Raw genomic sequence first — 24,595 nt, 5'->3', positions numbered from 1 at the left:
TCCAGTCTCCCAGTACTTATCAGCCGCTGTATGTCCTGCAGGAAGTGGTTTATTCTCTCCAGTCTGACACAGTGCTCTCTGCTGCCACCTCTGTCCATGTCAGGAACTGTCCAGAGCAGCAGCAAATCCCCATAGAAAACCTCTCCTGCTCTGGACAGTTCCTGACATGAACAGAGGTGGGAGCAGAGAGCACTGTGTCAGACTGGAGAGAATACACCACTTCCTGCAGGACATACAGCAGCTGATAAGTACTGGAAAACTGAAGATTTTTTAATAGACGTAAATTAAAAATCTGTATAAATTTTTGGCACCAATTTATTCGATTTTTTTCTCTGGAGTTCCCCTTTAAACTAGTAATGAAGCAATTTTCCATGTTAGTAGAGGGGGGGGGGGGGGATAATCCTCTTTACATGTATTAGAGGAAACATTCCGGCGTCAGATGCCAGTTTCACAATCTCAGGAGTTATGATCCCGGTCGGGTCCTGTATGATACATTCAAGCATAGCTCCATATAGATGGTGCCTGGCATTGCCCCCGCCCGCTCTCCTCAACCGCTCTCGTCACCCGCTCGCCCTTCTTTACGCTTCAGTCCACAAATATTTTTCTATCCTGTACCTGTAACTGTTTCCTCTGACACATTACGGATTGGGGGGGGGGGGGGAGGCGGATTCGCTGGCCCTGGCGTCCTTGGGGGGGGGGGGGGGGGGGAAGGCGTATTCGCTGTCCCTGGCGTCCTTGGGGGGGGGGGGAGGCGGATTCGCTGTCCCTGGCGTCCTTAGCATCAGGCACTGCCGCCCTCCACGCCCTCCTGGCTCTGATGATGACATGGCTGGTAATAGATCGGAGCTGTCTCTCCATGCGGATCACTGCTCGGGGTTTTATTGCAGGACGTGTCCACCAGGTCAGGAGATTTGGAGCTTTTTTCTTTCCCAATAATTTAATGTTCTTTTTCCCATTTTGTAACGTTTCCGGAAAGCTGTGACCTCGGGCCGACCCCGCTGCTATGTCGCCTGGCTTCTGTACCTGGCGCGGCACGGACATGAAATAAATATCTTCTAAATGGAAAGTGACTGAGAGGGGGGCAGGCTGATACCATACTGTATCAGCACCATCTAAAGGGGAACTCTGGCAAAAATCTTTTTCTTTCAGAAAGTTATATAGATTTGTAATTTATTTCTATTTAAAAATCTCCAGTCTTCCAGTACTTACCAGCTGCTGTATGTCCTGAAGGAAGTGATGTATTCTCTCCAGTCTGACACAGTGCTCTCTGCTGCCACCTCTGTCCAAGTGAGGAACTATCCAGAGCAGTAGCAAATCCAGTATTCTTCCCCCAATTCTCAGCTGCTGCTTTCTGCTAAAGACACAAAAAATTGTGTGTGAGCTTTTCTCTCTGTCTCCCCCTTCTTCCCCCCTCCCTTCTGAGACGGCTGATGTAAACAAGTCCCTAACTGAAACTTTGTAACAACCTTGTAATGCTGGGAGGTAGGGATGGTCCGAACCGAGTTCGGTTCGGGTTCGTACGAACCCGAACTCTTTGTAATGATTCCCACTGTCTGCCCACTCCGTGGAGCGGGCGGATCCAGCGGGAGGACCGCTTGGAAAACTGGGATACAGCCATAGGCTGTATCCCAGTTTTCCAGGCGGTCCTCCCACTGTATCCACCTGCTCCACGGAGCGGGCAGACAGCGGGAATCTGTTGCCGAACGTTCGGGTTCAGACCATCCCTACTGGGAGGCTTAATCAGCAACTTGAGAGGGGGGGAGACAGACAGACCGTCACACAGATTTTTGTGTCTTCAGCAGAAAGCAGCAGTTGAAAACTGGGGGAAGGAGACTGAATAGATAATAACAAGTATGGAAGGAATTGTTAGTCTCACCATAGGCAGCAACATATCAAAAGTTATGTTTGAGCAGAATACCCCTTTAATAACCTACAGAAATACAATTTTTTTATATTTTTATTTCTGCTGTCTATACATTTATGAACAACCTGTTATATAAATATATCTTTTCTCTTCGGCAGAGACTCCAGGCTGCTGTCCATCGGGGCCGGAGCGGATGAAGTCATGCTATCAATTATATGCAAATATATGGGAACCCTTCCAAGTAAAAAATAGATCCATCTATTATTATTATTAACATGTTCTACTTCCTGGGTCGGTCCGAATCAGAGACTAACGGAATAAGCGGTGGAAGGACATGCAGATGGCGGTGTTTTTATTCCGTCCTCCGCTCTTCGTGCTATTATTTGTGTTTCGGTTGGAAAAAAAAAACAATAATCAGTGACAGAAAAGTCCGGAAGGATTTGGGATTTATCGGAGAAGTGGTTTGACGTTTACCGTTCACATTTACAAATATTCTGATCACAATATAAATGCCAATGATGTGTGTAGGCTGTGAATGTAAAGATGAAATAAACAACACTAAAGCCTTAGCGCTATAATTTACAACTCATAATAAAACGGTATTTTATGATCTGTCGGCGTACACGTCCTTAAAGGGGTTTGTTACTTTGGAAATCAATGTTTAACTGATGACATTTGCAATCTGGAATTCAGCTCTGTGTTTAATTTCCCTGCAGCGCCCCCGCAGGAGAAACACAGTATTACATGTTTGGCATTCATATATTTAATTTAGTTACTTCAAAAAACACACGCTATGTAGATACTGTGAGCTGTGGCGAATAGCAGAGAATCACCCTTTATTACACACACACGCCCCCCTCCCCCATATGTATCACCAGGCATTGCCCCTTGCTCTTTCCCCGCAGGTGTGCCCCTTCTCTCTGTATATCCTCAGGTGTGCCCCCTCTCTCTCTCTGTATCCTCAGGTGTGCCCCTTCTCTCTGTATATCCTCAGGTGTGCCCCTCCTCTCTCTCTGTATATCCTCAGGTGTGCCCCCTCTCTCTCTCTCTGTACATCCTCAGGTGTACCCCCTCTCTCTCTGTACATCCTCAGGTGTGCCCCTTCTCTCTGTATATCCTCAGGTGTGCCCCCTCTCTCTCTCTGTATGTCCTCAGGTGTGCCCCTTCTCTCTGTATATCCTCAGGTGTGCCCCCTCTCTCTCTCTGTATGTCCTCAGGTGTGCCCCTCTCTCTGTATATCCTCAGGTGTGCCCCTCCTCTCTCTCTGTATATCCTCAGGTGTGCCCCCTCTCTCTCTCTCTGTACATCCTCAGGTGTACCCCCTCTCTCTCTGTATATCCTCAGGTGTGCCCCTTCTCTCTGTATATCCTCAGGTGTGCTCCCTCTCTCTCTTTGTATGTCCTCAGGTGTGCCCCTCCTCTCTCTGTATGTCCTCAGGTGTGCCCCTCTCTCTATATATCCTCAGGTGTGCTCCCTCTCTCTCTTTGTATGTCCTCAGGTGTGCCCCTCCTCTCTCTGTATGTCCTCAGGTGTGCCCCTCTCTCTATATATCCTCAGGTGTGCTCCCTCTCTCTCTTTGTATGTCCTCAGGTGTGCCCCTCCTCTCTCTGTATGTCCTCAGGTGTGCCCCTCTCTCTATATATCCTCAGGTGTGCCCCTCCTCTCTCTGTATATCCTCAGGTGTGCCCCCTTTCTCTGTATATCCTCAGGTGTGCCCCCTCTCTATGTATATCCTCAGGTGTGCCCCCTCTCTATGTATATCCTCAGGTGTGCCCCTCCTCTCTCTATGTCCTCAGGTGTGCCCCTCCTCTCTCTGTATGTCCTCAGGTGTGCCCCTCCTCTCTCTGTATATCCTCAGGTGTGCCCCTCCTCTCTCTGTATGTCCTCAGGTGTGCCCCTCTCTCTGTATGTCCTCAGGTGTGCCCCTCCTCTCTCTGTATATCCTCAGGTGTGCCCCCTCTCTCTCTCTGTATGTCCTCAGGTGTGCCCCCTCTCTCTGTATATCCTCAGGTGTGCCCCCTCTCTCTGTATATCCTCAGGTGTGCCCCCTCTCTCTGTATATCCTCAGGTGTGCCCCCTCTCTCTGTATATCCTCAGGTGTGCCCCCTCTCTCTGTATGTCCTCAGGTGTGCCCCCTCTCTCTCTCTCTCTGTATGTCCTCAGGTGTGCCCCTCCTCTCTCTGTATGTCCTCAGGTGTGCCCCTCTCTCTGTACATCCTCAGGTGTGCCCCTCCTCTCTCTGTATATCCTCAGGTGTGCCCCCTCTCTCTGTATCCTCAGGTGTGCCCCCTCCTCTCTCTGTATCCTCAGGTGTGCCCCCTCCTCTCTCTGTATCCTCAGGTGTGCCCCCTCTCTCTGTATCCTCAGGTGTGCCCCCTCTCTCTCTCTGTATATCCTCAGGTGTGCCCCCTCTCTGTATATCCTTAGGTGTGCCCCCTCTCTTTCTGTATATCCTTAGGTGTGCCCCCTCTCTCTCTCTCTCTGTATATCCTCAGGTGTGGCCTCTCTCTCTGTATATCCTCAGGTGTGCCCCCTCTCTCTCTGTATATCCTCAGGTGTGCCCCCCCTCTCTCTCTCTGTATCCTCAGGTGTGCCCCCTCTCTCTCTCTGTATCCTCAGGTGTGCCCCCTCTCTCTCTGTATCCTCAGGTGTGCCCCCTCTCTCTGTATCCTCAGGTGTGCCCCCTCTCTCTCTGTATATCCTCAGGTGTGCCCCCTCTCTCTCTGTACCCGCAGGTGTGCCCCCTCTCTCTCTGTATATCCTCAGGTGTGCCCCCTATCTCTATCTGTATCCTCAGGTGTGCCCCCTCTCTGTATATCCTCAGGTGTGCCCTCTTCCTGTGCCCCTTCTCTCTGTATATCCTCAGGTGTGCCCCCTCTCTCTGTATCCTCAGGTGTGCCCCCTCTCTCTCTGTATATCCTCAGGTGTGCCCCCTCTCTCTCTGTACCCGCAGGTGTGCCCCCTCTCTCTCTGTATATCCTCAGGTGTGCCCCCTATCTCTATCTGTATCCTCAGGTGTGCCCCCTCTCTGTATATCCTCAGGTGTGCCCTCTTCCTGTGCCCCTTCTCTCTGTATATCCTCAGGTGTGCCCCCTCTCTCTCTGTATATCCTCAGGTGTGCCCCCTCTCTCTCTGTATATCCTCAGGTGTGCCCCCTCTCTCTCTGTATATCCTCAGGTGTGCCCCCTCTCTCTCTGTATATCCTCAGGTGTGCCCCCTCTCTCTCTGTATATCCTCAGGTGTGCCCCCTCTCTCTCTCTGTATATCCTCAGGTGTGCCCCCTCTCTCTCTCTGTATCCTCAGGTGTGCCCCCTATCTCTCTGTATCCTCAGGTGTGCCCCCTCTCTCTCTGTATCCTCAGGTGTGCCCCCTCTCTCTCTGTATATCCTCAGGTGTGCCCCCTCTCTCTGTATCCTCAGCTGTGCCCCCTTCCTGTGCCCCCTCTCTCAGTATCCTCAGATATGGAGCATTCGGTCTCCGCCATCACATCACAGTAACATGTCTGACCCCCGTACTTCAGTAACAGAACATTTTACTGCCACGACACAAAGCTTTTACCTGGGCATCAATCTCCTGCAATATTTACCCAACGTGAGAGAATATTGTCGGAGAATAAATGGGGTTCATGATTAGAGGCGGCCGTGTGGCCGGGGGAGGCCGCTCCATCAGAGTTATGGCCTAAAAGCCTTCTCTGTATTGTACACAGGGGTCTCCTTACTGTGACATTCAATCAGCCCAGATGGCTCCGCAAAAACTCCGCCACAGAAAATATATATATAACCTGCTATAACCGCGGCGGCAGCTGAGCAGGAGGATATAATGGACTCTGCTGCTTTTAACCCAAGCGTGGTAATAACTTTCCAACCTTGTTGCATCCTTACAGACGGCTATTACCTGGAGAGACCCCGGGTCCTTAATAGGTGGGGAGCGTCATCAAAGCTCAAAACACATCTCCAAATACATTATACCATAGCCGATACCGACTGCGGCAGACACTGACCCTAACCTCTAATTATATATATATATATACACACACACCCTGCACCGCAAGTATGTAGCTTATAAAAGCTTAAAGGAGAAGTCCAGTAAACATTTTTATTATGTTGTATTGCCCCCCAAAAGTTATACAAATCCCCAATATACACTTATTACGGGAAATGCCTTTAAAGTGCTTTTTTTTCCTGCACTTACTACTGAATCAAGGCTTCACTTCCTGGATCACATGGTGATGTCACTTCCTGGATCACAGGGTGATGTCACTTCCTGGATCACAGGGTGATGTCACTTCCTGGATCACAGGGTGATGTCACTTCCTGGATCACAGCGAGATGTCACTTCTTGGATCACAGGGTGATGTCACTTCCTGGATCACAGCGTGATGTCACTTCTTGGATCACATGGTGATGTCAGACCCGACTCCCAGAGCTGTGCGGGTTATGGCTGCTGGAGAGGATGATGGCAGGGGGACACAGGGCACTGGAGGGACACTGAGCATCCCCCTGCCATCATCCTCTTTAGCAGCCACAGCCCGCACAGCTCTGGGAGTCGGGTCGTGACATCACCATTATATCCAGGAAGTGACATCACCATGGTATCCAGGAAGTGACAGCACCATGTTATCCAGAAAGTGAAGCCTTGATGCAGTAGAAAGTGCAGGGAAATAAACACTTTATAAGCATTTCCTGTAATAAGTGTATATTGGGGATTTGTATAACTTTTGGGGGGGCAATACAATACTTTAACAAACATTTTCGCCGGACTTCTCCTTTAATCATTGTGCTTTACAACTTTGTTATATACTTTACGTTTCAAGATATGATTGCTGACAGCGAAAAAGAAGTGATGCAATTGTATCCAGTGTAGACAATGCTCTGTAAGTTCTACAGCCTGGACCCTAGACTGATACATTGTACATAGCTAGTCCTGCTCTCAGCTGTATCCAGTATAGACAATGCTCTGTGAGCTTCAGACTGATACATTGTACATAGCTAGTCCTGCTCTCAGCTGTATCCAGTGTAGACAATGCTCTGTGAGCTCCAGACTGATACATTGTACATAGCTAGTCCTGCTCTCAGCTGTATCCAGTGTAGACAATGCTCTGTGAGCTCCAGACTGATACATTGTACATAGCTAGTCCTGCTCTCAGCTGTATCCAGTGTAGACAATGCTTTGTGAGCAGACATCTTTCTGCTGGTATGCTGCAATGTATCAGTCTGGACTCCAAGATTGCCTAATAGTTTTTCTTTATTTTTATTTTCTATAGCTTTTATGAATGTTGTTGTAGAGGATTTGACCATGTAGCTAATAGTGTTTAGCAAGTTGTCACTTTCAGGCTTGTGCTGTTCACCAGCAGCAGAAGGGTCACCTGATCAGACCTCTAGAGGCCCCCATTATACACTGCACATGGCCACCTGGGGGCGCTGTTCCAGGTCTCTAGCACTGGATGTAGCTGTAGCAGTCTGTGCATTAGACACCAGAGCTCTTCTCACTGTCTTCTCCCAATGTGGAGGGAGATGCTGCTGCCAGCACTGTGTGCATACAATGTGATGTTCATTATCTGGAGACCAATTATATACAACAAGCGCCATGGTTACTAGTTATTGTCCCTGAAAGGAGGGACACCGGCTGTCATCTCAGCCACCAGCGGGAGGGAGACGTGAATGAGAAGATGAGAATTCGGAGGACGTGGTCTGCTGAGATTTATTGTTCACAAATTGCTGAAATGTGGACAGGAGGTGCGAGAATTCTGCTGTATATATCTGATTTTCCAGACATTGCAATTCTCAGAAAAAGGGATTTATCTAATTTTAGACAACTTTTCGCCTACTTAAAGGAACAGTCCAGCCAGAAATGATACACTTCATTATACCTTGTGAGTGGGCGGAGTGTGACACAATGAGGAGTGTACCAGTGACCAAAACACAGAATAAATCTTATTGTAAGGGTGGGTTCACACTACGGTATCCACAGATAAGTTTTAGCAGATTCCATAGCTTGTACCCGTTCACGGCAGCGACCATATCCGCCAGCTCCATAGACACCATTCTATAGTCGGGCCGATTCCGCTGTCGAAAGAATAGACACGTCAGTTCTTTCGACAGAACGCAAAATCGGCCCAGCCATAGAATGGTGTTTATGGCACAGGCGAATATGCGCGTCGCTGTGCCTCACTTACTGCAGGGCATACAGCAGCTGATAAGTACTCTAAGACAGTACTGTATAACTATGTGACACTAGTTTATGTAAAAATGTTTTCAACATTTTCCTCAGGAGTACCCCCTCAGGAGACCAAAGAAGACGAAAAGAAGGACTGATTCACTTTAAAAGCGTCGGCTGCAGTTTCCAACACAACCCGGTGACTGGGGGGGGTCTCTGTGCAGTGAAAAAAAAGTGAGGGGACCCATAGCTGTACATTATTGCAGCGGATTTCACACAGCAAGATTGTAGCCACAGCCTAGTAATCTCATCAGCTGCCGGGATAGAAGCTAATACATTACCTGCCCAAGCTTCCATCTGCTTCTCTGGCTCCCAGGTCACTGACGGCCCGCTCAGCCACTCAGCAACTACGCCAGCACAATGCACTGATTGGCTAAGCAGGACGTCAGTGACCAGAGAGCGGGAGAGGCACATGGAAGCGCGGGCAGGTAGTTATAGCTTCTAGCCCGGCAGCTGATGAGTTAAAGGAGAAGTCCGACCTCTGGGTAAGGGTCCATTTAGACTATAAACAGCGATCAGGTCATAAAGGAAAGCCTGGGATTTCTCCTCTTTTCAAATCCATTCCTGGCTTTGGCTTCAAATGTTTGGCAAATAATCTGTCAGATTATCTTTCTGTGTAAACCCTAAAAGTAACAAAGGCTATTAGCTCACCTGTCCCCATGCCTCTTCAGCCCCTAATCGCCACTCCAGGACCCCCACTGCTGCACATGTCATGACCCGGCTGATGGACTGGCTACTCAGCCAGTCAGTGACTGAGGCGGGACTTTGCTCCAGTCACTGATTGGCTGAGCGGGCTGTCCATCAGCAGGGACAGGTATTTTCCATAAATTCCATATACTCATCTCCTCCTTCACAGCTGCTGCACAGTGTCTCCCATTCCTCTGCTTATTCCAGGTTGTGTGTAATTCCCATCCACACAGAATCTGCCCAATCAGAAGCCACAGTGAAGTCCCGCCCCCAATCACTGATTGGCTGAGAAAACCATAAAGAGGTGGAGACCAGTGGAGGATCAGGGGCCTAGACAGAGCGACTACATATGACCATAGCAGTATGTTTATATATATATATATATATATATATATATATATATATATATAACCCTTCATGCCCAGGAGCAGGCTTGCTATTTTGCAGAAAACTCCTCTCAGGTGATTTAGTATCAATAAACTATACCCACAGCCACATTAGTCACTCATATGCCATTCAGTAGGGTTAAGCTACAATACTACATGGATGGACTACATCACTACACTATCACTACATGGATGGTTGGATACCATAGTGATGGAATCTTCTCCAATCTACTGATCTACCCCAACAAGTCCCATATCGAGGACCTATTCCATGGGCAGGATGGACGTGTCTGCATATGGGGACATACACAAAGCTGCCCCTACTTCCTGGGGGTATAAGACTGAACACGGAATGAGCACATGTATCTCAAAAGGGTTAAAAGTGCTGTTTATTGTCCATCCAAAATGGTAAATCCAGGAGGAGGGATAGAGGCATCGGAGTGTGGAGGTTGTGCGTTTCCATACGGATGGATCCTCGGTGCGACAATCTTATAATTAGAAAATGATTAACGCAGCCAGTTCCTCCATCGCTCTTCCGGATCGTTACTTCTTTATCCATCTTTATTTTCTTATGGATTTAGTGGAATGAATGTCCGGGAGCATGAGGGATCTGGATTACTGTGAGCCAGACCAGTCATACAGAGTCTTACCGACTCAACAAGTTGTAAAGGAGAACACCGCCATCTTCCAGTAAGCCAGGTTCTACAGTCAAAGGGAATCTTCCAGAACTGGTCCAGAAAATGATGAATTACACTTGAAAAATTGTGGCACGGTAAAAAGTAAAAACTGAGTCCGATCACCTGAGCTTCACATACCAGTAAATGACAAAGAAAACAAAACAAGCGAAGAGCATCATGTACAGAAAGAGTTTGGCCTGACTGCCCCTGGAGAGCACCTTCAGTCTGCCCATCGTAGCCCCCAGGAGACCACCGGTGGAATCAAAATCAGAGTCCTTAAAAAAAAAATAGGAAATGTAAATCGTGTAGAAAAGGTAATGTAAAATAATACAACTACTATAATACTACCTCCTATATACAAGAATATAACTGCTATAATACTGCTCCTATATACAAGAATATAACTACTATAATACTGCTCCTATATACAGGAATATAACTACTATAATACTGCTCCTATATACAGGAATATAACTACTATAATACTGCTCCTATATACAGGAATATAACTACTATAATACTGCTCCTATATACAGGAATATAACTACTATAATACTGCTCCTATATACAGGAATATAACTACTATAATACTGCCCCTATATACAGGAATATAACTACTATAATACTGCTCCCTATATACAGGAATATAACTACTATAATACTGCTCCTATATACAGGAATATAACTACTATAATACTGCTCCTATATACAGGAATATAACTACTATAATACTGCCCCTATATACAGGAATATAACTACTATAATACTGCTCCCTATATACAGGAATATAACTACTATAATACTGCTCCTATATACAGGAATATAACTACTATAATACTGCTCCTATATACAGGAATATAACTACAATAATACTGCTCCTATATACAGGAATATAACTACTATAATACTGCTCCTATATACAGGGATATAACTACTATAATACTGCTCCTATATACAGGGATATAACTACTATAATACTGCTCCTATATACAGGAATATAACTACTATAATACTGCCCCCTATATACAAGAATATAACTACTATAATACTGCCCCTATATACAGGAATATAACTACTATAATACTGCTCCTATATACAGGAATATAACTACTATAATACTGCTCCTATATACAGGAATATAACTACTATAATACTGCTCCTATATACAAGAATATAACTACTATAATACTGCTCCTATATACAGGAATATAACTACTCTGTATTATACATATCTTATCTTTCCATCGCATTTCATCTAACTTGATGAGGTTTTTGTTATATAGCAGCTTTTTTTAGGGGGGGGGGGGCACACAGGGGGCGGGGCTTACAAACATGTTACAATTCAGGATATAAATGTTTTGAGCACTATTATATACGGTGTATATGGTGAATGACCTCAGGGAGGAGTTTGCTTCCACCTTGTGACACCTTCTATGGTTTCGATTCTCCTAAGTCTCCGCTATCACATACTCACCATCTCAGACAGCATCTTATTGTGGTATTTTACTTCTGTCCCAATATCGATAGAAAGCTAAAACAAAAAAACGGAAAAAATTAGCTTGCAATCGGAGCGTAAATTTAGTCCTTAAAGTGATTTCTTCCATCAATAACTCAATGCTTTTATCATTGTGGGGGGGGGATATTTGGTTTCTTCATGCCCTTCTCAATCAACTAATTGTTACCTGTTGGGGGCTATACTTACCTGTCCCTGTGCCCTCCCCCCAGCACAACATCACCAGCTCTCTGACAGCTGCCGGTCACCTGCAGCTCTTTCTATCATTTCCCGGTTCAGGAATGCCACCCAGCCTGTCAGTGACCAGACACCGATGCAGGTCATCGACTGTTTGAACAGGTGCTTCCTGGCGGGATAGCACAGGAGAAACTGGTGACTAGTGTCTGTCAGTAGCCTAGTGATGCTGATCAGAGCAGACACTGGGACAGGTAAGTATGAACTCCGTATAACTTTACCCCCCATCCTCTGCTTGCACCCAATTTATCCAGAATTTATGTTGGATAAGCTGTAATACCAAACACTGTAGTATGATGGCGCTGTAAAGACAACTGTATTGGTGGTTCTGAAGCTTCCTACAAAAAAGATGGTGCAGGAGATGTCGTCTCCAAGTGCAGGTTTAAATGGACACTCCGAAAATATATATGTATTTTAACTGGTGTCAGAAAGTTATTATGGTTTGTAAATTATTTCTATAGCTGCTGTATGTCCTGCAGGAAGTGGTGTATTCTCTCCAATCTTTCAGTACTTATCAGCTGCTGTATGTCCTGCAGGAAGTGGTGTATTCTCTCCAGTGTGACACAGGGCTCTCTGCTGCCACCTCTGGCCATGTCAGGAACTGTCCAGAGCAGCAGCAAATCACCATAGAAAACCTCTCCTGCTCTGGACAGTTCCTGACATGGACAGAGGTGGCAGCAGAGAGCACTGTGTCACACTGGAGAAAATACACCACTTCCTGTAGGACATACAGCAGCTGATAAGTACTGGAAGACTGCAGATTTTTAAATAGAAGTAAATTACAAATCTATATAACTTTTTGACACCAGTTGATTTGAAAACTACGTTTTCCCACCAGCGTTCCCCTTTAATTGCTTTCCTGTATAAGAAAGAAAATTAAGCCCAGTTCACATTCCGCCATTTTTGCTCATGGTGAACTAGGCCTTAAACTGCTGTCGTCTTCATCATGTGTTATACAGGGAGGACCTATCTGCTCCACCTCCCTAATCCTCAATATCCCAGTTTCTTCCAGAATTACATCAAGTTGCATTTATCCGTCTTGCCTTTTGGCTTTGTTCACCTGTATGTTCATCAATCTTTGTGGCGGTCCATTAAAAAACGCTAAATTTAATTTTGGCCACTGTGTATTTGAGATTCACACCTCCGATATAGAGCCATATGTCCCAGTCAACCCCAGGCATCTAGTAATACACCTTGAGGGGGCGCTCTAGGGACTTTAAGGCAACGAGACCCCTTTCAATTGGATAGATGGCCCATAGAGGGTGATGCATTAGGTGATCGACTGCTATGGGCCTATACTGCCCCTGTACTATCCCTACATTGCCCCTGTACTATCCCTATACTGCCCCTGTACTATCCCTATACTGCCCCTGTACTATCCCTATACTGCCCCTGTACTATCACTATACTGCCCCTGTACTATTCCTATACTATCCCTATACTGCCCCTGTACTATCCCTATACTAACCCTATACTATCCCTATACTGCCCCTGTACTATCCCTATACTATCCCTATACTATCCCTATACTGCCCCTGTACTATCCATGTACTATTTTTTTATATGGATTCATCGTATGTATTCTCCAACAAATGTTTCAGAGGTTTCCACATAAATGCTGTAAGGGTCCTATTACATGGAACAATTTTTAACGACTAACGATAAACGATCGCAAACGAGATTGTTTATCATTAAACTCAAATTGTTCACCATATTACACAGAACGATAGTCGTTAGTTACGATCGTTATTATGATCGTTTATTCCTTCTGATCCCAGCAAAACAACAGACAATGTGCAATTACACTGAGCGATTAGTGAAAAACGCGGAACTTGAGCGAACGAATGTGGAATTACAGCGAACGATTACCGATAATTTTAGGTTCAGATCTAAGGGTACTATTAGACGGGCTGATGAAGGTCCGATAACAACTGTAAACGAGCGCCGATCGGCTAGATTGGTGCTCGTTTACTGGGCCTATTACACGGCCCAAAAATTGTTTAACAAGGGCTGCATGGACATCGTTACCGATGTCCTTGCAGCCCTTGCTTAAACTATATACATTGCCTATCCACGCTCCAGGGCTGCTGCTGCGCTCTGCTTCTCCCTGGGTCCCGCGCACTCCTGCTTTAGAGCGGCCTGTCAGCTGACTGGCCGCTCAGCCAATCACAGGCCTCGGCGATCCCGGCCTGTGGCTGAGCGGCCGCTCTAAAGCAGGAGCGCACGGGACTCGGGGAGAAGCGGACCGCAGGAGCAGCCCTGGAGCGAGGATAGGCAATGTAGATCGTCAGTCGCACACCGCTATTACACGAGGCGATGCGCGGTCGGCGTCGACAATTATAGATTGCAAACTAGATCAACGATCAGCCGATGATCATTGTCATCAGCTGATCGTTGTCTTTATTACACAGAGCGATAATCGGCCGATTATCGTTCCGTGTAATAGTACCCTAAATCAACGATCAACGACATACAAACGATTTTTCAATCGTTGCCAGCAATTACACAGAACGATTATCGTTTAGATGCGAACGGTTTAACGATTTTTCGCACGATAATCATCCCATGTAATAGGGCCCTAAGTTATGGTGTATGGTCCTGCTACAACTACAACCCTCATCATGCCCTGATGGCTGTGCGGGAACCATCATAACAGGTACAGTGACCAGGGACGACCCCATTGCTGGTAACAAACAGCCGACATACGTGTAAGAAAGACAAGAGACATCATTACTGACTGTGTACACGCTGCAGCGGACTATGACCGGGGGCGGAGAGCTGTATACCTCACACGTATGGAGAGTAGCTGAGGTGAGGGGCGGCTGTCCATGTGTATAGTGGGGAGATATATATATATATATATATATACAGTATACTCAGAACAAAGTGTTGTGTACTGCAATTTATGCTCTTATATAAGTATTATAGCAGACATCTCCAATCTGTGCCTCTCCAGCTGTTGCGGAACTACAACTCCCAGCATGCCCAGACAGCCTTCGGCTGTCTGGGCATGCTGGGAGTTGTAGTTTCGCAACAGCTGGAGAGCTACAATTTGGCAAAAGAGTAGTTGTGGGTATTACTCTAGAGTACCCCTTTAAGGACACCTGTATCTGACGCTATTCACACTTTTCACCATCCAAAAAATAAAGAAAACAAACTAAATAAAAGAATAAAACTACAAGTCCCATGATGCTCGCTCGCCTAGGACCATTAACAGCCAGCACAGAGGCATGACGGGATGTGTAGTCCTGCAGCGGCTCCAGACGCTGACGGCCGCTAAGATGTACGGAGGCCCCGGCGGGTCAGGTTTATACTCACAGATTTCAGCGCGTTGGTTTTTTGGCGGAGGCCGTCCATGAGTCTTTCGTTCTCCTCTTCGTACACGCTGTAGCCGCTCATCTCCGGGCGTCCATCCCGGTGCTTCATCCCTCCCCGGTCCATGGTGGCGGTGCCGAGTCCTCCTCCTCCGCTGCTGTCACATCCAACACTCAGTGATTACGTGTACTGCACTTCCACAGCGGCAGAATGAAGCCGGCAGCGTACGGTGCGCGGGAAGGGCCAAAATACCTCTCATGTCGTTTGCCTATTAGGCTTATAGCGTTATTAGTGTATGTTTTATATGTATAATTGCGTCTTTTAGTTAGTGTTTTCCTTAAAGGGAACGAGATAATCCAAATAATGTGTTTAATTTGTTAAAAGTTTTTGGAAAAACAAGTCAAAATCATTGAAGCTTATATAACTTTTAATGTACTTTTAATAGAAAACAAGTTTTCCTTATGTGGAGTTTCCCTTTAAAGGGGTAATTCAGAGACATCAACCAGTGTCAGAGATTTGTAAATTACGCCTACATTATTTTTAGTCTGCCAGTACCTATCAGCTGCTGTATGTCCTGCAGGAAGTGGTGTATTCTCTCCAGTCTGACACAGTGATCTCTGCTGCCACCTCTGTCCATGTCAGGAACTGTCCAGAGCAGCAACAAATCCCCATAGAAAACCTCTCCTGCTCTGGACAGTTCCTGACATAGACAGAGGGGGCAGCAGAGAGCACTGTGTCAGACTGGAGAGAATACATCACTTCCTGCAGGACATACAGCATCTGATAAGTACTGGAAGACTGGAGATTTTTAAATAGAAGTAAATTTACAAATCTCTATAACTTTCTAAAACCAGTTGATTTTGTAGAAAAAGATTTTCGGCGTAGTACCCCTTTAAAAGGATATTCCACTTTAAATCGCTTTTCACCTCTGCACTGGATAGTTGATGAAGGACACGTACAGTATGTGAGGGTCTGAACTTGTTATTCCAAGTCTAAAGCAGCGATGAACATAGGGGAGCTCTCCTTACATCAGTGCCATAGATGTGAATGGTTCCTTAATGTTCTTTCTTATCTACAGTCCTGCAATCAGTGGGGGTCCCAGTTATATCTACACAGTCCTCTCTATCTATGATAACCTCCTCCTCTATGATGCAGGTAAAGCGGGAAGCTGAACCCTTAGTGTCCAGCCTTCTTATACAGCCTGGGACCTGAGGAGATAAATAACCACTGGCCACCAGGGATATAGAATTAGAGCACTGTTCTTCACCAGGGATCATAACTGTAACTCTATGATTGACTTAGACCCTTCACTGCCCCTTACCACCAGGGATATAGGAATTAACCTTTTCACTACCCCAGATCACCAGGGATACTACAGTTAGCTTCTCGGTTGCAGTAGGCCACCAGGGATTCTGACATTATCCCCTTCACTGAGACCACCAAAAATTTTAATATTAACCCTCTCATTGTCATAGATAGTCAGGGATGCCAACCTCTTTACTACAATGTATGCCTCCTGGCCTTCCCTTCCACAGATTACAAAAGATTCAGACATTATCCCTTTCACTTCCCTAGATCACCAGGGACATAGACAATAACCTCTATTAGAGGGAAGGACGCTCAGGTTCCCAACTATCCTACTCACTGGCTACAAATTCTTAGAGAGAACATTGGACAAGACCAGATAAATATTTATGGTCTCTAAGCCAGAACCCCCAAGTAACTACAGGCCCCAGACCCCTAAATAACCACAGACCCCTAAATAACTATAGGGCCCTGACCAGACCCCTAAATAACTACAGGCCCCAGACCCCTAAATAACTACAGGGCCCAGACCAGACCCCTAAATAACTACAGACCCCTAAATAACCACAGGGCTCAGACCAGACCCCTAAATAACTACAGGCCCAGACTCCTATATAACTACAGACCCCAGACCAGACCCCCAAATAGCTAATGGCTCCAGACCCCTAAATAACTAGAGGCCCCAGACCAGACCCCTAAATAGCTACAGGCCCCAGACTCCTAAGTAACTAGAGGCCCCAGACCTGACCCCTATATAACTACAGGCCCCAGACCAGACCCCTCACACTCACACATCTCCTCGTCAGGTCCGGCACAGATTTCGGCCTGGGATGGTTGCACACCATTGGTTTCCCATCTATCTGCCGGCGCAGTATATGTGAAGCTGCAGTAAGATGAGTATACAGTCATTTATCACCAGATGAAGCTCCTGTCCCTCGTCCTCCCGGATTCATAAAACACGTTGGGCTCTGCTAATCACGTCACCCCCCCCTTATGTCTTTACATGACACCGCTCAAAAATCACATTTCCTTCCTATTTATTTTTTATGTCGTCTTCTTCCAGCCAGTCGTATGTTACAGACAACTGTAAATCCAGAGTTCTGAGAGTTATCGCCGAAACCAAAGAGATTTGTCATTGCAGATCTGTGCTGGAAGCCAAAACAATAATATCAGACATTCTGGATTATTAGACAGCAGCACAGCAGCCAGGGGGGCGACAGAGAGTCCAGCACAGCAGCCAGGGGGGCGACAGAGAGTCCAGCACAGCAGCCAGGGGGGCGACAGAGAGTCCAGCACAGCAGCCAGGGGGTGATAGAGAATCCAGCACAGCAGCTAGGGGGGCGACAGAGAGTCCAGCACAGCAGCCAGGGGGGCCACAGAGAGTCGAACACAGCAGCCAGGGGGGGCGACAGAGAGTCCAGCACAGCAGTCAGGGGGGCGACAGAGAGTCCAGCACAGCAGTCAGGGGGGCGACAGAGAGTCAAACACAGCAGCCAGGGGGGCTACAGAGAGTCCAGCACAGCAGCCAGGGGGGCGACAGAGAGTCCAGCACAGCAGCCAGGGGGGCGACAGAGAGTCCAGCACAGCAGTCAGGGGGGCGACAGAGAGTCCAGCACAGCAGCAAGGGGGGTGACAGAGAGTCCAGAACAGCAGCCAGGGGGGCAACAGAGAGTCCAGCACAGCAGCCAGGGGGGCGACAGAGAGTCCAGCACAGCAGCCAGGGGGGTGACAGAGAGTCGAACACAGCAGCCAGGGGGGCGACAGAGAGTCCAACACAGCAGCCAGGGGGGCGACAGAGAGTCCAGCACAGCAGTCAGGGGGGCGACAGAGAGTCCAGCACAGCAGCCAGGGGGGCCACAGAGAGTCCAGCACAGCAGCCAGGGGGCGACAGAGAGTCCAGCACAGCAGCCAGTGGGGCGACAGAGAGTCCAGCACAGCAGCCAGGGGGGCGACAGAGTCCAGCACAGCAGTCAGGGGGCGACAGAGAGTCCAGCACAGCAGCCAGGGGGGCGACAGAGTCCAGCACAGCAGTCAGGGGGCGACAGAGAGTCCAGCACAGCAGCCAGGGGGGCGACAGAGAGTCCAGCACAGCAGCCAGGGGGGCGACAGAGAGTCGAACACAGCAGCCAGGGGGGCGACAGAGTCCAGCACAGCAGTCAGGGGGGCGACAGAGTCCAGCACAGCAGCCAGGGGGGCGACAGAGAGTCCAGCACAGCAGTCAGGGGGGCGACAGAGAGTCCAGCACAGCAGCCAGGGGCGACAGAGAGTCCAGCACAGCAGCCAGGGGGGCGACAGAGAGTCCAGCACAGCAGTCAGGGGGCGACAGAGAGTCCAGCACAGCAGCCAGGGGGGCGACATAGGGTCCAGCACAGCAGTCAGGGGGGCGACATAGAGTCCAGCACAGAAGTCAGGGGGGCGTCAGAGAGTCCAGCACAGCAACCAGGGAGGCGACAGAGAGTCCAGCACAGCAGCCAAGGAGGCGACATAGGGTCCAACACAGCAGCCAGGGGGTGATAGAAAATCCAGCACAGCAGCCCCAGCTCTATCGCTTTCACTCAACCATTTGCATTTCAGCCCCCATGCTGGAAAATTAAGGTAATAAACTTGCAGCTACTTGCAGCTTTACTGCTTCTTCATACATTTATCACAAGTCAGTACCTGTAACCACCACAGGTGTCACTGCTGAGCACAGTCATATACATGTAATTAAACTAAACTCTCCTGATTGGTTCTGGTGTTTAGTTCAGTAGCTCAAAGTGAACTAGACTCTCCTGATTCATTCATTCTCCTGGCTCATGTAGCTCAGTAGGTCACTGGCCCTTTAGGGTCTGGTCCTGTGACAATGGGCTTGCAGGGCCATTCCGTGGCCCCCCTTCTCTGCTTGCGCACGTTTTGCGGGGATTGTGGTCGCTGACCGGCACAGTGATGTTTTTTGGTTAGGGACTCATGTGTATCAGAAGACCTGCACGTGGTACATGAGGCAATATGGTTTGGCCAAATTATATACTAACTTCTGATGTTGGTTTTAAATGTAGCTGAATAAGCTTTCGTGTCAGCCATGGGTGCGATGTGCAGCCATTTCTGTCTTTTTGGCTTGTGCATATAACTACTATAATACTGCCCCTATGTACAGGAATATAACTACTATAATACTGCCCCTATATACAGGAATATAACTACTATAATACTGCTCCTATATACAGGAATATAACTACTATAATACTGCTCCTATATACAAGAATATACTACTATAATACTGCTCCTATATACAGGAATATAACTGCTATAATACTACCTCCTATATACAAGAATATAACTACTATAATACTGCCCCCTATATACAGGAATATAACTACTATAATACTGCTCCTATATACAGGAATATAACTACTATAATACTGCTCCTATATACAAGAATATAACTACTATAATACTGCCCCCTATATAAAGGAATATAACTACTATAATACTGCTCCTATATACAGGAATATAACTACTATAATACTGCCCCCTATATACAAGAATATAACTACTATAACACTGCTCCTATATACAGGAATATAAGTACTATAATACTGCTCCTATATACAGGAATATAAGTACTATAATACTGCTCCTATATACAGGAATATAACTACTATAATGCGGTTCAGGGAAGAAACAGAGTGCTGCACCTCACACCTATGGCTGATACTAGTGCCGCTAGGCTGAATAAAAAAACACATCAGAATTTTGTGTATGAATTGATCAAGCCACACTGCCCCATGTACCTCGTGCCGGTATCTGATACACATGGGTCCCTACACTAAGTCCACACCGTGCCAGTCAGTGGCCACCAACCCCGCAGGCACGCACAGTCAGGGAACGGGGGCCATGGGACGGCCCTGCGACCCCCATGTCACAGGACCAGACCCAAAAACACCACACCAGAACCCGGCCAGCACCGCCGGCGGAGAAGGTCGCCCCCAAACAGCACAAGTCTGGATGAGGTATTGCACTCACCATAGCTGCAGCAAACAGAATGGGAAAAAACAGGAGGGATTAAAACCATGAGCACTCAGGTGTCTCCTGCTAATTGCGGTCATGTGGGTCTCACCAGGAGGAGTGCAATACACGGAGAAAAGAGAGAAACAAAATGCGGTTCAGGGAAGAAACAGAGTGCTGCACCTCACACCTATGGCTGATACTAGTGCCGCTTGGCTAAATAAAAAACACATCAGAATTTTGTGTATGAATTGATCAAGCCATACTGCCCCATGTACCTCGTGCCGGTATCTGATACACATGGGTCCCTACACTTTTTATATAGGCCTAGCGGCATTAGTATCAGCCATAGATGGGATGTGCAGCGGTTCCATTCTCTCCAGTTCGTGTTTCACAGTTCTCCCTCTCTGAACAGCTCGCACTCCTTTATAAGACCCACATGACCAAAATTAGCAGGATATGCCTGTGCTCACATGTCTGGACCCTATGTCTTCCCCATTCTGTGAGAGCAGCAATGGTAAGTGTAATACCATATCCATACTGGTGTCGTTTGGGGGCAGCCTTCCCCGCCGGTGGTGCTGGCCAGGTTTTGGTGGGTTTTTTTGGGTCTGGTCCTGTGACATTGGGGTTGCAGGGCCGTTCCATGGACTCCCTTACCTGCACGTGCACGCTTTGCGGGGTTGGCGGTCGCTGACCGACACGGTGTGGAGTTAGCGTAGGGACCCGTGTGGACCAGAGGACCTGCGCGGTGGTACACGGGGCAATATGGCTTGATCAATTCATATACAGACACTCTGGTGTTGATTTTTAATATAGGCCTAGCGGCATTAGTGTCAGCCATAGATGGGATGTGCAGCCGTTCCACTCTCTCCAGTTCGTGTATAACTACTATAACACTGCTCCTATATACAGGGATATAACTACTATAATACTGCTCCTATATACAGGGATATAACTACTATAATACTGCCCCCATATACAAGAATATTACTACTATAACACTGCTCCTATATACAGGAATATAACTACTATAATACTGCTCCTATATACAGGAATATAACTGCTATAATACTGCTCCTATATACAGGAATATAACTACTATAATACTGCTCCTATATACAGGAATATAACTACTATAATACTGCTCCTATATACAGGAATATACTACTATAATACTGCTCCTATATACAGGAATATAACTACTATAATACTGCTCCTATATACAGGGATATAACTACTATAATACTGCTCCTATATACAAGAATATAACTACTATAATACTGCTCCTATATACAAGAATATAACTACTATAATACTATATACAGGAATATAACTACTATAATACTGCTCCTATATACAGGGATATAACTACTATAATACTGCCCCCATATACAAGAATATTACTACTATAACACTACTCCTATATACAGGGATATAACTACTATAATACTGCTCCTATATACAGGAATATAACTGCTATAATACTACTCCCTATATACAGGAATATAACTACTATAATACTGCCCCTATATACAGGAATATAACTACTATAATACTACTCCCTATATACAGGAATATAACTACTATAATACTGCTCCTATATACAAGAATATAACTACTATAATACTGCTCCTATATACATGAATATAACTACTATAATACTGCTCCTATATACAGGAATATAACTACTATAATACTGCTCCTATATACAAGAATATAACTACTATAATACTGCTCCTATATACAGGAATATAACTACTATAATACTGCCCCATGTACCTCGTGCCGGTAACTACTATAATACTGCTCCTATATACAAGAATATAACTACTATAATACTGATCCTATATACAGGAATATAACTACTATAATACTGCTCCTATATACAGGAATATAACTACTATAATACTGCTCCCTATATACAGGAATATAACTACTATAATACTGCCCCTATATACAAGAATATAACTACTATAATACTGCTCCTATATACAAGAATATAACTACTATAATACTGCTCCTATATACAGGAATATAACTACTATAATACTGCTCCTATATACAGGAATATAACTACTATAATACTGCTCCTATATACAAGAATATAACTACTATAATACTGCTCCTATATACAGGAATATAACTACTATAATACTGCTCCTATATACAGGAATATAACTACTATAATACTGCCCCTATATACAAGAATATAACTACTATAATACTGCTCCTATATACAGGAATATAACTACTATAATACTGCTCCTTTATACAGGGATATAACTACCATAATACTGCCCCTATATACAGGAATATAACTACTATAATACTGCTCCTATATACAGGAATATAACTACTATAATATTATACTAGTAAATTGCCGCCTATGGGTAACTCTCGTTGTTCTGAACATATGACAGATTGAAGTTCCTTACTCTGCGGTGTCACATAATCTTGGGGTCAGAGTTTGCGGTAGAATAACATGTCTCTTGTCCTCGTCTGTTCTATTAATTGTACTAGTGTTGTGCTGTGGGCTATGAAGCCATTATCCCGTCTTTATGCGCTTTACCTCGCCGACCCCCGTCTGCTGGCTATCTCCGGTGAATCTGACAAATATGAGAAGTATTTTTTTTTCCTACAGAAATGGTGTAGAAAGCAGCGGATTTGTGTAAATGTTACTGACCTTTGATAAATCAAGAGGAACGTGAAGGATATTGGAAAAAGCTTAGAGACATTCCGCTAAACCCGTCACATCTTATCGGTTTATTTTATAACAGGCGGCGGGGTTTATTGATGGCATGAAGACATTGGCGTATTTATAGAACGGGAAAGTTTCTATTGGTTCTTGGCAATGTAGCCGAGAATTTATCGCAGACACCACGAGAAGTAGCCGCAGCGCCCAAATAACGTCCGGAAAAAGGAACACCGTAAATTCGAGGAGGTGGGAGACTAAATCTATAAGCTAAACAATGTCTGCACACACATCTGCATTAGGTCTCCGGTGCGAGCCTCTTATCCTTCAATCTGAACATAGATGAACAAGTCTTTTTTTAGAATGGATCAAATTCAAATTTTCAGGAAAAAAATCTTTTTATTTAAATTTTTTTTTTTTTTATTAGTACCCGCCAAACTGTACAGGAGAAATTTATCTTCAAATAGTTTAGGCAAGATGGCTGCCCCCCTTAATCATATAGAAAAGATTAACGTGTCACTGTCGGTTACAATTTTTTTTGCCAAAATCAATAGAACAGGTGATTTTAAGAAACTTTGTAATTGGGTTTATTAGCGAAAAATGCATTTTTATCATGAGAAAGCAGTTTGAAGCTCTCCCCCTGTCTTCATTGTCCTCTATGGAGAGGGGAGGGGTGGAGGGAGATGAGGCACCAAAACAGGACAACAAAGAGTTAATTTACAGCTACATCACCAGGCTCTCTCCTCTGAAGTCAGCACTAACTTCTCTGACTTCTGAATACCGGCTTTCACACAGGTCCCACTGTGTAATCCTTTGTTTTCTACTGCCGACTAATCTCCCTCCTCCCTCCCCTCTCCATAGGTTACACAGGGCCCGACTGATGGAAAAGAGTTGAGATTTCCTGATAATGAGCAGTGAATGAGGGGGGGGGGAACCTGGGGAAAGTCTTTCTGAATGCAGATAATAGCATATTTGCCTAATAAACCCAATTACAAAGTTTCTTAAAATCACCTGGACTATTAATTTCTGGGGAAAAAAACAAAAAAAACGACAGTGACACTTTACAGAAAAAAAAGAGATATAAAAAAAAAAAAAGATTGGGGGGGTGGGGGGGTAAGTGTCCCCATCAGAGTTTTGGCTGAAAAAGTGGCGCACTGGACATTTCTCCACATTTAGGGCGGGTTCACACCACGTAAAAAACACGGCTTTATTTCATAACAACAACCGTATTTGCGCAAACAAGGGCCGTTGTTATGAAATACGGCCATGTTTTTTACGTAGTGTGAACATAGCCTTATTGAGAGTTTTCGACACTTTTCCCAAACTTTAGACACTTTTCCGCCCATTATAAAAGGGGTGGGGTTAATGCAACAAATGGGGCGTGGCCTACTGTACAGCCAATAAATAAATAAAAATTGCACCTGAATCTGGCTGAAAAAATAAATCTAGGTGATAAATTCTCTTTTAGTGCTCTGGGGGTCTACGATTTCTATGTGTCCATTCTATTATTTACTTTTGTTTTTAGAATGGGTCTCGACATTTCAGATGGTCAAAGAGGGACGAAATTCCTCTATACTGGAGGTGTACATCTAAAATCGTTTCTTCTCTTGATGAAGATTATACCAGAGGTCCCAGGCACAGAAGGGTTAGACGCTAGAGATGAGCGAACCTCGAGCACACTCGGGATCGTCCGAACCCAAATGCTCAGCATGTGATTACCGG

General features: G+C 45.8%; 2 protein-coding genes across 4 annotated transcripts in view; one reads left to right on the top strand and one right to left on the bottom strand.

Moving 5' to 3' along the window:
• Positions 1 to 2,449, top strand: part of LOC138784926 (probable acyl-CoA dehydrogenase 6) — a 47,383-nt gene extending 44,934 nt beyond the window's left edge. For all 3 annotated transcript variants that reach the window (XM_069960629.1, XM_069960628.1, XM_069960630.1), the window contains exon 10: positions 2,023 to 2,449. In XM_069960629.1, the coding sequence (XP_069816730.1) occupies positions 2,023 to 2,116 (94 nt within the window). In that variant the 3' untranslated portion in view covers positions 2,117 to 2,449. The remainder of the gene's footprint in view (positions 1 to 2,022) is intronic.
• A 7,075-nt stretch (positions 2,450 to 9,524) lies between these two features.
• BET1 (Bet1 golgi vesicular membrane trafficking protein) lies at positions 9,525 to 15,096 on the bottom strand. The gene is made up of 3 exons (XM_069960627.1): positions 14,896 to 15,096; positions 11,305 to 11,361; positions 9,525 to 10,105 (listed from the first exon to the last, which is right to left on the bottom strand). The coding sequence occupies exons 1-3, from the start codon at positions 15,016 to 15,018 to the stop codon at positions 9,950 to 9,952; spliced, it is 336 nt and encodes a 111-aa protein (XP_069816728.1). The 5' UTR covers positions 15,019 to 15,096; the 3' UTR covers positions 9,525 to 9,949.
• Positions 15,097 to 24,595: the final 9,499 nt, after the last annotated feature.

The sequence above is a fragment of the Dendropsophus ebraccatus genome, chromosome 2, assembly GCF_027789765.1.
Source record: "Dendropsophus ebraccatus isolate aDenEbr1 chromosome 2, aDenEbr1.pat, whole genome shotgun sequence".
Lineage (NCBI taxonomy): Eukaryota > Metazoa > Chordata > Amphibia > Anura > Hylidae > Dendropsophus > Dendropsophus ebraccatus.
Note: the sequence above shows the minus strand (reverse complement) of the source record. Positions and strands in the feature narration are given on the sequence as shown.